Here is a 12,984-nt window from a genome sequence, read left to right as displayed (position 1 = left end):
TTGTCTTTGTATGTTATTTGTCATTTGTGTCTATCAGCTGTTCTCTATTTCCTTTTCTGTGTTGGTTCATTTCACTTCATAACTGTGTTTGGCAGTCAATATCTTTTCTCCATCCTGTATATAAACATGTTTCGTGTTCAAACATGGACTGGGGATCACTAAATAACTTTTTATCTAATCACTGGAGGGGCACATTTTCTGAAAAGTGCCACATATAGTCCTCATTTTTGCTGTCTGCTCCATAGTTAGAACATTAAAAATTTTAACAGTGTCATTGTTGAAAGTTAATATATTTTTTTCAGTTCACTGTCATTCAGTTAATTGCGTCAGATGAAATAAAATGTTAATTTTTATCTCAAGGGAGGAAAATATGTTTTATATAGACTGATGATGTACATAACATTTGGCCTACTTTGAAAATATTTTATGAATTTGTGCATTCATCCAGATGCACTATTTAAGTAAAAAAAAAAAAAAATACTATAGCACAATCATCAATACATTTCTAAGATCAAATTTCATATACATCAACTTTTCTTGTTGGCTATTTTGATTGTTTTCTGATTAATTTCCTGTTTTCACTGTTTCCCATCTCTGTTCAAAGTAACCATTTGTAATCATTTGTAATTAATTTGCTGCTACAGCAACAAGACAAAATTATTTTTGCATCTTTTTCCACTGAAAAAGTGTGTGTCACATTTGTTGGCTCTTGCAGTCTTCAGAAATGTGTGACTGGTGTGTCCCCGTAAGTCAGATGGTATATTGCCAGACTCATACATTCTACAAACCAATGTGAACAGTCATTTTGTTGCCACCTCCTCCAATGTTTTTAGAAATTGTGGTGGAATATTATCAACCCTACTGCTATATTCGATCTTAAGTCTAATACTGGATCCTCTATTTCTTCTATATCAACTGTTGTTTCTTCATCTATCACATCATCAAACAAGTCTTCACACCCATAAGGCCATCAATGTACTCTTTCCTCCTATCTGCTTTCTTCTGCGTATTTAACAGTGGAATTCCCATTGCACTCTTAATGTTACCACCCTTGCATTTTAATTTCACCGAAGGTTGTTTCAACTTTTCTGTTTCCTGAGTCAGTCCTTCTGACAGTCGTTTCGTTTTTGATTTCTTCACATTTCTTCTTGCAGTCATTTCACCTTACCTTCTATGTGTTTCCTATTTATTTCACTCCTAAGTGACTTGTGTTTCCGTATTGTTGAATTTCCATGAAAATTTTTGTACTTACTTCTTTCATCGATCAACTGAAGTATTTCTTCTGTTACCCATGGTTTCTTTGCAGTTACCTTCTTTGTACTTATGTTTTTCCTTCAAACTTCTGTGACTGCCCTTTCGAGAGATGTCCATTCCTCTTCAACCAAAATGTCTACTGAACTATTCACTATTATAGTGTTTGTAGTCTCGGAGAACTTCAAGCATATCTCTTCATTCCTTAGTATTTCCGTATCCCACTTCTTTGCAAATTGATTCTTTCTGACTAATCTCTTGAACTTCAGCCTAGTCTTCATCACTACTAAATTGTGATTTGAAAGTAGTGTAAAATGTGGGAAATAACATATTAAGCTGTTGAGATTATGTATAGGAGTCCCCTTGCATTTTCACACTTTATGTATGTGCACATAATAGGCATCAAAATACTCATGTCACAGACTTATTTATTGTCTAATAATGGTTTAATATTTAATAAAAACCGCTGATATAATGGGAACTGATAATTGCGAAGCAGAAACGTTTGACTCAATTTCATATGTCATTATTGATGTTTTTGGAATGCCTGCAGCTGTAATTTGTTACTTAAATAATGAAACACTGCATCAGTTATATATTTTTTCACACTTAGCACAGTGCATTTCAAGAATTTTTTTTAGATATCAAGTGCAAATATTTACATAAGTATTTTGCGTGGTGTTTGCATATGTGGTGTTCTGCGTCTCTTGAACTGAAGTTGTCTTTTTGAGGTTATCTGATACTGTGCTTCCTCAGTTATGTAGAAAACCACACTCACAAATTATCACTCACTTTTTTTTTTGTGTGTGTGTGTGTGTGTGTGTGTGTGTGTGTGTGTGTGTGTGTGTGTAAGTAACATCACAAGAAATACGTATGTAAATATTGAACTTTACAATGAGAGAAAATCCGTTAAACACGTTTTGCTCAGCATGAGAATGTACATAATTTGCACTGTGTTTAAACTAAAAACATTTGAGCAATGCAGACTGAATGAAGGTGTCAGCTAGTGCTACAAGGAGCCGAAAGATGAAACACACTAAATGTGGTTCAACAGATGTGGGACAATGTTTACAGTGATCACAAAACTGCGCGGGCACTATAGAGACAGTTTGGAAATGGTTTTGATTGGTCATGATACCTTTATTCGTATGAACCTAGTTGATCCTATCAGCCACCATGCAGAGTTGAGTTTTTTAGCAACAGGAGATACAGCACAAATTGTTCAAACTTTTACAAGTTTACCAGTTTAAATCCACTAAGTAGAGTACCCTGGTGTCGAGAAGTTTAAGCACATAAGGTTTGTAAACACTACTTGATGGCCGACATCGTGCCAGCGTCATTTTACATTAGTTTTTTTTCGCACGAACATTTTTTCATAAAACACCAATTGTGGGAAAATTATAAATATGTTGATGCAAAATCAGATGTAAATTAACATTGTGGACATAGGAAATGTCCACAAAAAAGAACTGTAAACAGCGGGAAAATGTTAACTCCAGGAACGTAAATGTGGAGTTATATTGTATCTGCTCCATGTATGCTTTACAATCCAACAGCTAATTTCAGAATCTCTGTGTGAATGCGATGTAATCTAACTGAAATTGTCCCGTATCTCCCAGCCTTTTCCAAGTATACCTTCTCCTCTTGTGGTTCTTGAACAAAGTATTCACTATTACTAGCTGAAATTTGTTGCAGAACTGTCAGTCTTTCTCCTCTCTCATTCCTAATACCAAGCTCATATTCTCCCGTTACCCTTTCTTCTCCTCCTCCTTCCCCTACAACTGCATTACAGTGCTCCATCACTATTAGTTTTCCACCTCAACTTATAGTGTGTTTAAAATACGTTGCGATTCTTGACACTTGGGTACGGAGTGAATGGATGGAAGCATGGTTGCCAGTGTGTGCGGAGTATGCCAGCTAGCTGCCGTAATGCTACACCTTCTTGGTGCAGAAGCTAACAGGCTCGCTTGACTGAATGAACAGCAGAGCACACAAGCTGGTCAATCTGCAGTCTTTATCAAACTGTCCAGTAAAAAAAATGTGATTCTCACATGACTTACAGCTTCATTCATCAGCTTCATGATGAACTGCCTTTCATTTCTTAATACTCATAGTTATTGTGATTAAGTAAACTACTGCAATAAATTCTTAAAATTTGCAGTGAAGAATAGCGGTAGCTATGAATTTGCATTTGGTGCTTATTAGATTGTAAGTTGCTGCATACAAAATGTAGTCAACATATTGAACTATTCTTTAAACTTGGAAGGATATCACTATCTTTCTCTTACCTCAAGAAGATCGATGTACGTAAAGTGCCCCATCATAAACGCACATGCCAGAGAAAAAGTCAGAATGAAATACTCCAAAATCCATCATGCCTCATAAAGGTTGAAGATATTGAAACAAGATTTTAGCAAATGATAGTACACAAAAAGGAGAGCATTTTGCCACATGAGTAATATGTGAAACTCCCATACCTTCCACGATGTTTGAGAACTACTGATTGTTTTCAATGAAATAAGTCATTTTCAGTGTTGATCAATAGCAAATGAAACAAAAATTGGTGTGCATTTTGCAACTAAACAAGTGAGAAAGTTACATGTTTATTTTTATACTGAGAATTGGCTTTTCCATAAACTATAGACCTGTCTTGCCTTCAGTTGCTAGTTAAATAATACCCTGTTTCTGGATTCTTTCACAATTTAAAATGCATTAGAATGTTAGTGAGATGAATATTTGTAAACTTTGCTGTGTTTTGACAAAAGAAGCAGACTTTACCATGACAACAAGAAAAATTACCTATTACTCAAATCTCGTGACAGTCCTTCATGAATACATTTCTTCTCAACTACCTTCTTGATATGGCTGACAACTCGAGGCCAGTCCTCTGGTGTAACATTTATGATGGTTTCTTTGGTCAGCATTTCAACCCTATTGAGCAAACTTTTTGTTGTCTTTTACCACATTACTTTTCACCTGTGCTTATATATCTTCAATCAGATTTAAATGAGCATTATATGGAGGAAGCTTGATGCAACTATGCCTTTTAGCGTCAGCCAGTTCATTGATCTGATAGCTCTGCAAGTTCCATCAAGTATTGTAAAGTTGTTTTTGTAATGCCATTTAGCCTGAAGATGAGGTTTAACCCTCGAAACATGTCGCTAAAGAAATAAGTAATACAATAGTTGACAAAGTTTGTGACTGGTAGCGGTAATTTAAAAAAACCTTTACATATTTCTTGAGACAGTCACGGTCAAAAAATAGTCAAAATGGCTTCAAATTCCATCAACCCCACCTTATACATGCTAGTTCAACTTTATCTGTTGGAACATTTTTTTGTATCAAAAAAAAATTTACATTGTTGGAGTTTTATCCATCACAAGAGAGTAATATAGTGCCTTGTCCGTTTCTGTTGTTGAATTCCTAGGAATATTTTGCAGCAGACTACTATTGTTGTAACCAGTGAATGTGTTCTTGGACAAACAATTTTATTATGAGTCTCATGTTCAGATGTGCTGCACTGTTGTTATTAATGCAGTGACAACACAGAACTCCCATTCACAATACCTGAGGACTGCAGAACACTTCAACACAAAAAAATACCACTTTAAACTGAGAGCTGGCGAATATAGATGCATTTGATGCACATCACCTAGTAATACTGTTCATTACAATGTGACAACAGGTATGTTTTACCAACCAAACCACTGGTGGTGTGGTGTAGGTACCCATTGGTGTTATCTGCGTATTGATATCTCATCCCTTCTGGTGAGCCAAAAGTCGCAGCTAATTTTAAATGCACAATAAATAGTGAAAGAGGAATCTAGTCCAAAAATTTCAACATTTTGGGACACTGCCAGAATGGAGTGTTCCAAATGATTTCACTACTTAGGGACAGTGAAATGGATAATAGTTTCTTAAACAGAAGCAATAACATGTTCCATATAGTCTGTTAATGGATTTATTTAATATTGCAGTTATAATTTTGGCATGTGTGCCATCTTTGTAACAACTTCACAATAAACCATTTCAGTTATAGAGATGCATTCTGTTCTATAAATATTTGAAGAATTATGAAGTGGGTCTATAATGATATGAAATAAGATAAATTTTTACTCACCACATAGAGGAGGTGCAGAGTGGCAGACACACACATCGAAAGAAAAGTTTTATATTGTAAGCTGTTGGACTAAGTCCTTCTGATGCTGTTTGAGGGAGTGTGCAAGGATATGGTGGGGACAAGAAGGTGAGCTGCTAGGTGCAGCCTCTAGAGGCTGTCTAATGGGGAAAAAGGAAGAGGAGTAAATCAGTGAAATTTTTTTGCATATATGCGAAAACCAACAATCTGCAGGAAACAAGAGTTTGGAAATAAATGTTAGCTTGTTGTTAGTAATCCCCAAATACATAACAAACAAAAATAAACATTGGCCATTATAGCTTATATACGAGGTGCGTTCAAGTTCTAAGGCCTCTGATTTTTTTTTCTAATTAACTACTCACCCGAAATCAATGAAACTGGCGTTACTTCTCGACGTAATCGCCCTGCAGACATACACATTTTTCACAATGCTGACACCATGATTCCATGGCAGCGGTGAAGGCTTCTTTAGGAGTCTGTTTTGACCACTGGAAAATCGCTGAGGCAATAGCAGCACAGCTGGTGAATGTGTGGCCACGGAGAGTGTCTTTCATTGTTGGAAAAAGCCAAAAGTCACTAGTAGCCAGGTCAGGTGAGTAGGGAGCATGAGGAATCACTTCAAAGTTGTTATCACGAAGAAACTGTTGTGTAACGTTAGCTCGATGTGCGGGTGCATTGTCTTGGTAAAACAGCACACGCGCGGCCCTTCCAGGACGTTTTTGTTGCAGTGCAGGAAGGAATTTGTTCTTCAAAACATTTTCGTAGGATGCACCTGTTACCGTAGTGCCCTTTGGAATGCAATGGGTAAGGATTACGCCCTCACTGTCCGAGAACATGGACACCATCGTTTTTTCAGCACTGGCGGTTACCCGAAATTTTTTTGGTGGCGATGAATCTGTGTGCTTCCATTGAGCTGACTGGCGCTTTGTTTCTGGATTGAAAAATGGCATCCACGTCTCATCCATTGTCACAACTGATGAAAAGAAAGTCCCGTTCATGCTGCCGTTGCGCGTCAACATTGCTTGGCAACATGTCACACGGGCAGCCATGTGGTCGTCCGTCAGCATTCGTGGCACCGACCTGGATGACACTTTTCGCATTTTCAGGTCGTCATGCAGGATTGTGTTCAGAGAACCCACAGAAATGCCAACTCTGGAGGCGATCTGTTCAACAGTCATTCGGCGATCCCCCAAAACAATTCTCTCCACTTTCTTGATCATGTCGTCAGACCGGCTTGTGCGAGCCCGAGGTTGTTTCGGTTTGTTGTCACGCGATGTTCTGCCTTCATTAAACTGTCGCACCCACGAACGCACTTTCGACACATCCATAGCTCCATCACCACATGTCTCCTTCAACTGTCGATGAATTTCAATTGGTTTCACACCGCGCAAATTCAGAAAACGAATGATTGCACGCTGTTCAAGTAAGGAAAACGTCGCCATTTTAAGTATTTGAAACAGTTCTCATTCTCACCGCTGGCGGTAAAATTCCATCTGCCGTACGGTGCTGCCATCTCTGGGACGTATTGACAATGAACGCGGCCTCATTTTAAAACAATGCGCATGTTTCTATCTCTTTCCAGTCCGGAGAAAAAAAATCGGAGGCCTTAGAACTTGAATGCACCTAGTATTTATCTGAAAAAGTAATAAAAAAGCTCCTTTTCATGATAAGTCGAAATAAGTGATGTCATAGTTAGTGTTTTTTAAATATAGCGAGTACATAGGATTTAGAGGGTAGCCAATACATTGTTAAAAGCAATGTCGCTACAAATGGTATCAACTGTACGTGGTGTATGTTTTTTCAGACATGTCTGAAAGAACAGACATAATTTTGATCCTATAGCCACTCTGAATAAAAACAGAAAGGAATTAATAATACTAGCTGCCAATGGGCGCTGATTTATATCAATGGGGCAGAATGAAAATTTGTGCCAGACTAGGATTTGAACTCAGTTCTTCTACTTACTAGGCAGATGTGCTGACCACTATGCCATCTGGACACAGTGGTCACTGCAACTACACAGATTACCCTAGCACGCCTCCTGTTGGAACCAATTCCTCAACTTATACCACACACTACTGATGTAGTGCCCCTACTCATTAGCCTCATTGCCAATTCCTGTGAGAGTTCAAATATGTTGTGCATATAAACTGAAAGGATCATTGCCATCTTTGCCTTAATTATATTTATGTGGTGTCTTCTTTTGAACATGTCCGAAAGAATGTACACCATTTTGATGCTGCAGCCACCAGGAATCAAGAGGCGAAGGAATTAAAGACTGATTCGTATCAATGGGGCAAGTTGAAATGCAAGTTGTCTGCTTACTAGGCGGACATGCTGACCAATAAACCTTCTAGACACACTGGGCATCTCAAATGCATGGACTACCCTAGCACACCTCCCATCAGACCCAAATTCTCACTACTGATGTCGGACCCCTGCTAATTGGCCTCACTATGTGCATCAGCTTGCTGATTCCCATCAGGCTTTGAGGTTGATGTGCCTCTGCACTGAAGGGATCATTGGTCGTCTTTGTGGGAATGACATATATGTGGTGTCTTTTCTTGCTGTCCAGTGTTATCGGACAATTTTACGGGGTCTGCGATTATTGCATCAAATGTAATTTCTCCTCTGTTTGCACACCACGAATTTCCCATCGAAACTTTTTTGTTGCTGTGGAACATAATAGGTTGCTGTTTCGGTGTCGAATCATTTTCTGTTGTTCTGGAACACTGAAGGTCACTATTTTCCTGCCTGAAAGATCAGAAGTAGCATTTTTTGCATTCTCCAGTCTCACTCACATAAACTTGCTTTAAGATGTAAAACACTCAGAAAATTTACTAATAATTTTATTCAGCTTTTATAAGGTTGAATGTGATTTCTGCATTTCCTGCATTGAGTACATTAAATGTCAATTAAAAATCGCCTCTAAAGTAAGTTTTTGGTTTTATTCTTACATTCCTATAATTCTATCCTTATAACTATACTAGTTGTCTAATAAAAATTATCCATGATTTTGGATAAAAAAAAATTGGAAAATCATGTGCAAAAAATGACCCATAATTTTGGATGGAAAAATTTGAAAATCACCTGCAATAGAGGGTTAATGAAGGATACAATGAACCTAATTTTGATAAAGCATTAAATCTGTTATTCATCAAGTAAAGTGAGTTGGACAACACATGAGAAACAATTTTATTGCTCTGTGCCTTATTGTTAAGAATGTTAGGCAATAACAATATAAATTTTCTATTGTTCTATTAGCAACGTACAAATTACAATGTGCAATACTAGCAAGTCCTTGAGGAGCTACAGATGCCATGAAATGTTATTGGTTGGATATTATTATTCCTACCTCACCACAAAAAGTACTCTTCACACAGAAAAATTAATTTTTGGGTTTCCCTTTATTGGTAAATCTGTCTTACAGCCAGTACTGACAGGATATTTTGCAGTTTCTTCTAGCCTGTTTGTGTTAATGTGCTGGTATCTTTAATTTTTAATGTCATCCAGCATTCCATATCATCTTTATTGTCTCCCTCTTCTCCTTGCAATCTTTCATATAATGACTCTTTGTTGCAGGTGATTTATTCACAATATGTAGAAACCAAGAGGCTTTTCTTGTTCATATAATTACCACCAATTTTCTTCTCTCTCCTATGTTTTCCACTATTGATAAATAACTGGTACTGTTCAGTCAGTGTCTGTATTTATTTCCAAGACTGGTTTGTTCATGGCTAGATAGCAGATGTCTGTTAAATCATTTACATGTTAGAAAGTGACATTCATGTGTGCTAATTTATTCTGCCTGCCAGCTTCAGATGACTTTCTCATTAAGACAACGTAAAATATTCCTGGTCAAAATATAAAATGTGTAAGTTAACATTCTGAAACAATTCTTGTTTTGACAATAGACATCAAGTAAAATTATGTCTCATAAATGTCTGGAGTTTGCAAGTCTTTTGTAGCACATGGAGAACAAATACATAATTTAAAAACATTAATTTTCAGTTATTTAATTTTCAGTTATTAAGATACACATCTTTTATCAAGGATATTATGCCTATTCCTGAAGACAGTTTTTAATTTGCAATCTGTGAAAGAGATGTTTGGGTTTAAATTTTAGTGAGACATTATCAGATAAAATTTCTCCATTGTACTGAATATTTGCAGTTTACTGTAATTTCATATGTAAGAAAAATATTTCTCTATTTCAGTGTCCCAGCAGCTTTGCAGCTCTGTTGCTGAGCAGCTGACACGTACAGCAGACAGTGTGGTGCAGTTATACAAACGATTAGCTGTAGAGGGAGACGATAATGCGACAGCAGCAACAGCCATGTTACAGGCGTTGGAGGAAGCAGTAGCTGAAACACAGCGCACATTGCGTTTAGTGACTGAACCTGCCCCGAGTCCTGACCAGACATCACCTGTGTCACAGTCGACATCTCCATCTGGGCCAGAGAGTCAAGAACAGAAGAAAGTGATGGTCATGATGCAGCAATACTCGGACATGTTGCTTTCCATGGTGCATCAGCGAATGAACAGTGCTGCCCAGCAGAAGCCAAGCTAGGTTTTTCTCTAGTGTTCAAAAGAACAGGTTTACTCGTGCTGGTACTGATTGTGACAGTCAGTGTAATTTGGTGAAACAGGATTGTATTTGCACAGTCCAAGAGACTCAAATGTGATTGTTAAATTTTTAAGGAATTGTGCACCTGTAGAATAAGACAATATTATACACAATGTTTCAGATATCGTTTTTACAGCAGGCGAATAAGATTATGTTCATACATAAGCATTCGTGACTTTTCAAGATCCATGTGCAGAGCAAGAATCCATTGGTTTATGAAAGTTCAGGATAACTTACTATTGTAGCAACATATATAAATCTGTTGCAGTAAAATACCATTTGCGTGGTTTTCAGTTATGATTCTAGTAAGGGAATTTGAGAGTTGTCATCTGGTAAATGCAATGGAACACTGTCTGAATCTTAAGAGACTACCACAAAAATATTTGTAGATGGAGATGTATTTTATGAAGCTTATAAGATGCTTTCTAATGTGTTACTAAAGTGGTATCTGAAATTCTATGAAATGTGCAGTGCAGTTCAGTATCAGATCATGAGGTGTAAGATCACTTCTTAAAATGGCTTCTTTTTGGTAACTGCCAAATGCCATATGTATATTGCCAGAGGGGACAGACTTAATTGGTGGCCCTTGATTGTAAGATGATTTTGCTAGCAGCTTGTGTAACCAGCAATAGATTTGCGGATGAGTGGCATTTACCATGAGAATTTGCCACTGAGTTATCGTAAACAGTATGTGAAAACTGACCTCCCTACCTGTCTTCAAATATGTGCACCTAAATGTTTGAGAACCTCTGCCTTAAGCATTTTACTTTCACCCTCTGAAGAAGTGTGGACATTATAAACAGTAAATGATGTGTTTGACACACATGATTATAAAAATGTGGTGGTTCTGCAGTTGAAGAGATTCAGATTGGGTACTAGTCATATTCCGCAGGTGGACTTGAAAATTTACTTACTGAAACCATAAAAATATGTTGTGTGCTGAGTTATTTAACAGCCTTTACTTTGTACTTCTGAAGCATCCTTACATGAAGATTCACTTAAAATATGTTGATATAGTTTGATTTTATGTACACTATTTATAGAAATTGTAAATTTTACACAGTATTTGAAAATTTGATGTGTGCATAAATTCTTTTGAGATGTGTTAAATGGATATGTGATTTAAAAAATAATACGTCATCTTGTAACGTCTGCTTGCCGCAGGAATATTGTGATAAATTTTTATAGAATGTGTGATGATTGTATTGGTAGATGTGTTGTTCGATTAGCTAATGTTCAAGTGATTGGTGAGTAATTTTCCACAATGCCCAAGTACCATGAATCTATGTACAACTAAAACTTTTACAGCAGCTGACTTAATGTTTAACTTTTATTAAAATAACAAATTCAAAACAGTGGAATAATAATGACACAGCCACAAAGTTGAAACAAATTTAATTTTTGAACATATTTCATCAGAAGCCTTTTCAGAAAAACTGTGGATTCCTAAGTTGTGCTATTAACAAAAATATTTATAATTCATTAATTTATTCACATGTTAAAATTACTAGAGCCTTGCATATTGTCGTATGTACCAATTTGTGTGTGTGTGTGTGTGTGTGTGTGTGTGTGTGTGTGTGTGTGTGTCAGCATGAATCTCATGGCACTTGTAAAACTTGTGTTTCAACTTCGAATATACAAGATGTAAATAATTGTTTAATATGTTAACAAAATGTACAAATATAATAATTTCTGTTAAGTTTTACTTTTTAATGTTATGTGTATGACTTAGCATGTCTGAATGGTTAAAATAATAGTGTTGAGTTAATCAACTGTTACAAAAATTGTACAAAATTTATGATTCATTGGTTAAACTCCAGTGTAATTATTGAAAAAACAATGATTTTTACAATGTTACCTTAGTTTTATGAAATAATAATTTTCACTTGTGACAAACTCAAAATTAGAAATTGTGTTTTGACGTATGAAATGGGTTTGTCTAAGGTGAAATGAAATTGGTATATGCAGTCATTGACTACTGTGTGTTTTGTTACCTTTTTGGGAAGTATACTATTGACTAAAGATGTCTCCTGCCCTCCTTTCCTCTATTCCTTGTAAGAAGAAATATTTGCGGGGAAATGATTAAAAAAAAGTGAATACTGTTTTGACATTGCTGCTTCCTCTATACTGTTGCTCCTAAGCCATAGTAATATGTTTTATTCTTGACCTTTCGGGAATAATTTTATTTAACTATGGAGGATTTGCTAATGGTTCATTGGCTTGCGTTTATATTTCTTCTTGTCAAAATCACAAATTTATTGGTAGTCCAATAATGTGAACAAATCTGTTTTCGTGGTTCATCTTAACTTTTTAAGATTGTTGTTGCAGTAATGATTGCATTTTGTCACACATGGTTAAAAAGTTGCCAAAAAGTTTCTATACATAAATCTTTTGTGTAATTCTCGTTTTCGACCCAAGCTGTAAGAGTGATGTGAACTAATTGTACCACTCATCAGAAACATGAAAGATGTGTAAATTATTTGTAATGGTTTTCTGGTGAATAACTGGTGAAGAAATCATGTAATATTACTGTCACCCAAATATTAAGAAAAAAATTCTGCTGCTTGATTACAATGACAATCCTTCATTAACATGTTTGTCAGTAACTGTTTCTCCGAGGGAGGGGGCAGACATACTACTGTCTAATTTCTGTGTGAATGGTTTGCAAAAGTCCTGTAAAGTGTAGCTCAATAAAGAGAATAAATGACTGATGCTGTTTATATTTTGTTTCATTTTGTCAACCCTGCATGTTTGTATTTGGCTAAGTAATTATTGTCTTACTTGACTTAATTTCTTTGGCCCCTATGGGGGCATAGGGCATCCAGGAGAACTCGCCATCCGTCTCTGTCTTTTGCCATTTGCCTCAATTCTGCCCAGCTCTTACCAACTCTTTTTGCTTCCCCTTCCACTGTCCTCTTTTATTGGCACTAGAAATATTGTTTGATTTTGGAAAAGCTGCTAAGATCAG

At 36.4% G+C, this 12,984-nt stretch overlaps 1 protein-coding gene across 1 annotated transcript in view; it reads left to right on the top strand.

The window, feature by feature from the left end:
• The window catches only part of LOC126100190 (mitogen-activated protein kinase-binding protein 1), a 366,221-nt gene extending 353,485 nt beyond the window's left edge, over positions 1-12,736 (top strand). Inside the window, exon 29 of the mRNA XM_049910749.1 lies at positions 9,607-12,736. Coding sequence (XP_049766706.1) covers positions 9,607-9,959 — 353 coding nt within the window. The 3' untranslated portion in view covers positions 9,960-12,736. The remainder of the gene's footprint in view (positions 1-9,606) is intronic.
• Positions 12,737-12,984: the final 248 nt, after the last annotated feature.

Source organism: Schistocerca cancellata, chromosome 9, assembly GCF_023864275.1.
Source record: "Schistocerca cancellata isolate TAMUIC-IGC-003103 chromosome 9, iqSchCanc2.1, whole genome shotgun sequence".
Lineage (NCBI taxonomy): Eukaryota > Metazoa > Arthropoda > Insecta > Orthoptera > Acrididae > Schistocerca > Schistocerca cancellata.
This window is presented reverse-complemented; position numbering and strand designations above follow the sequence as displayed.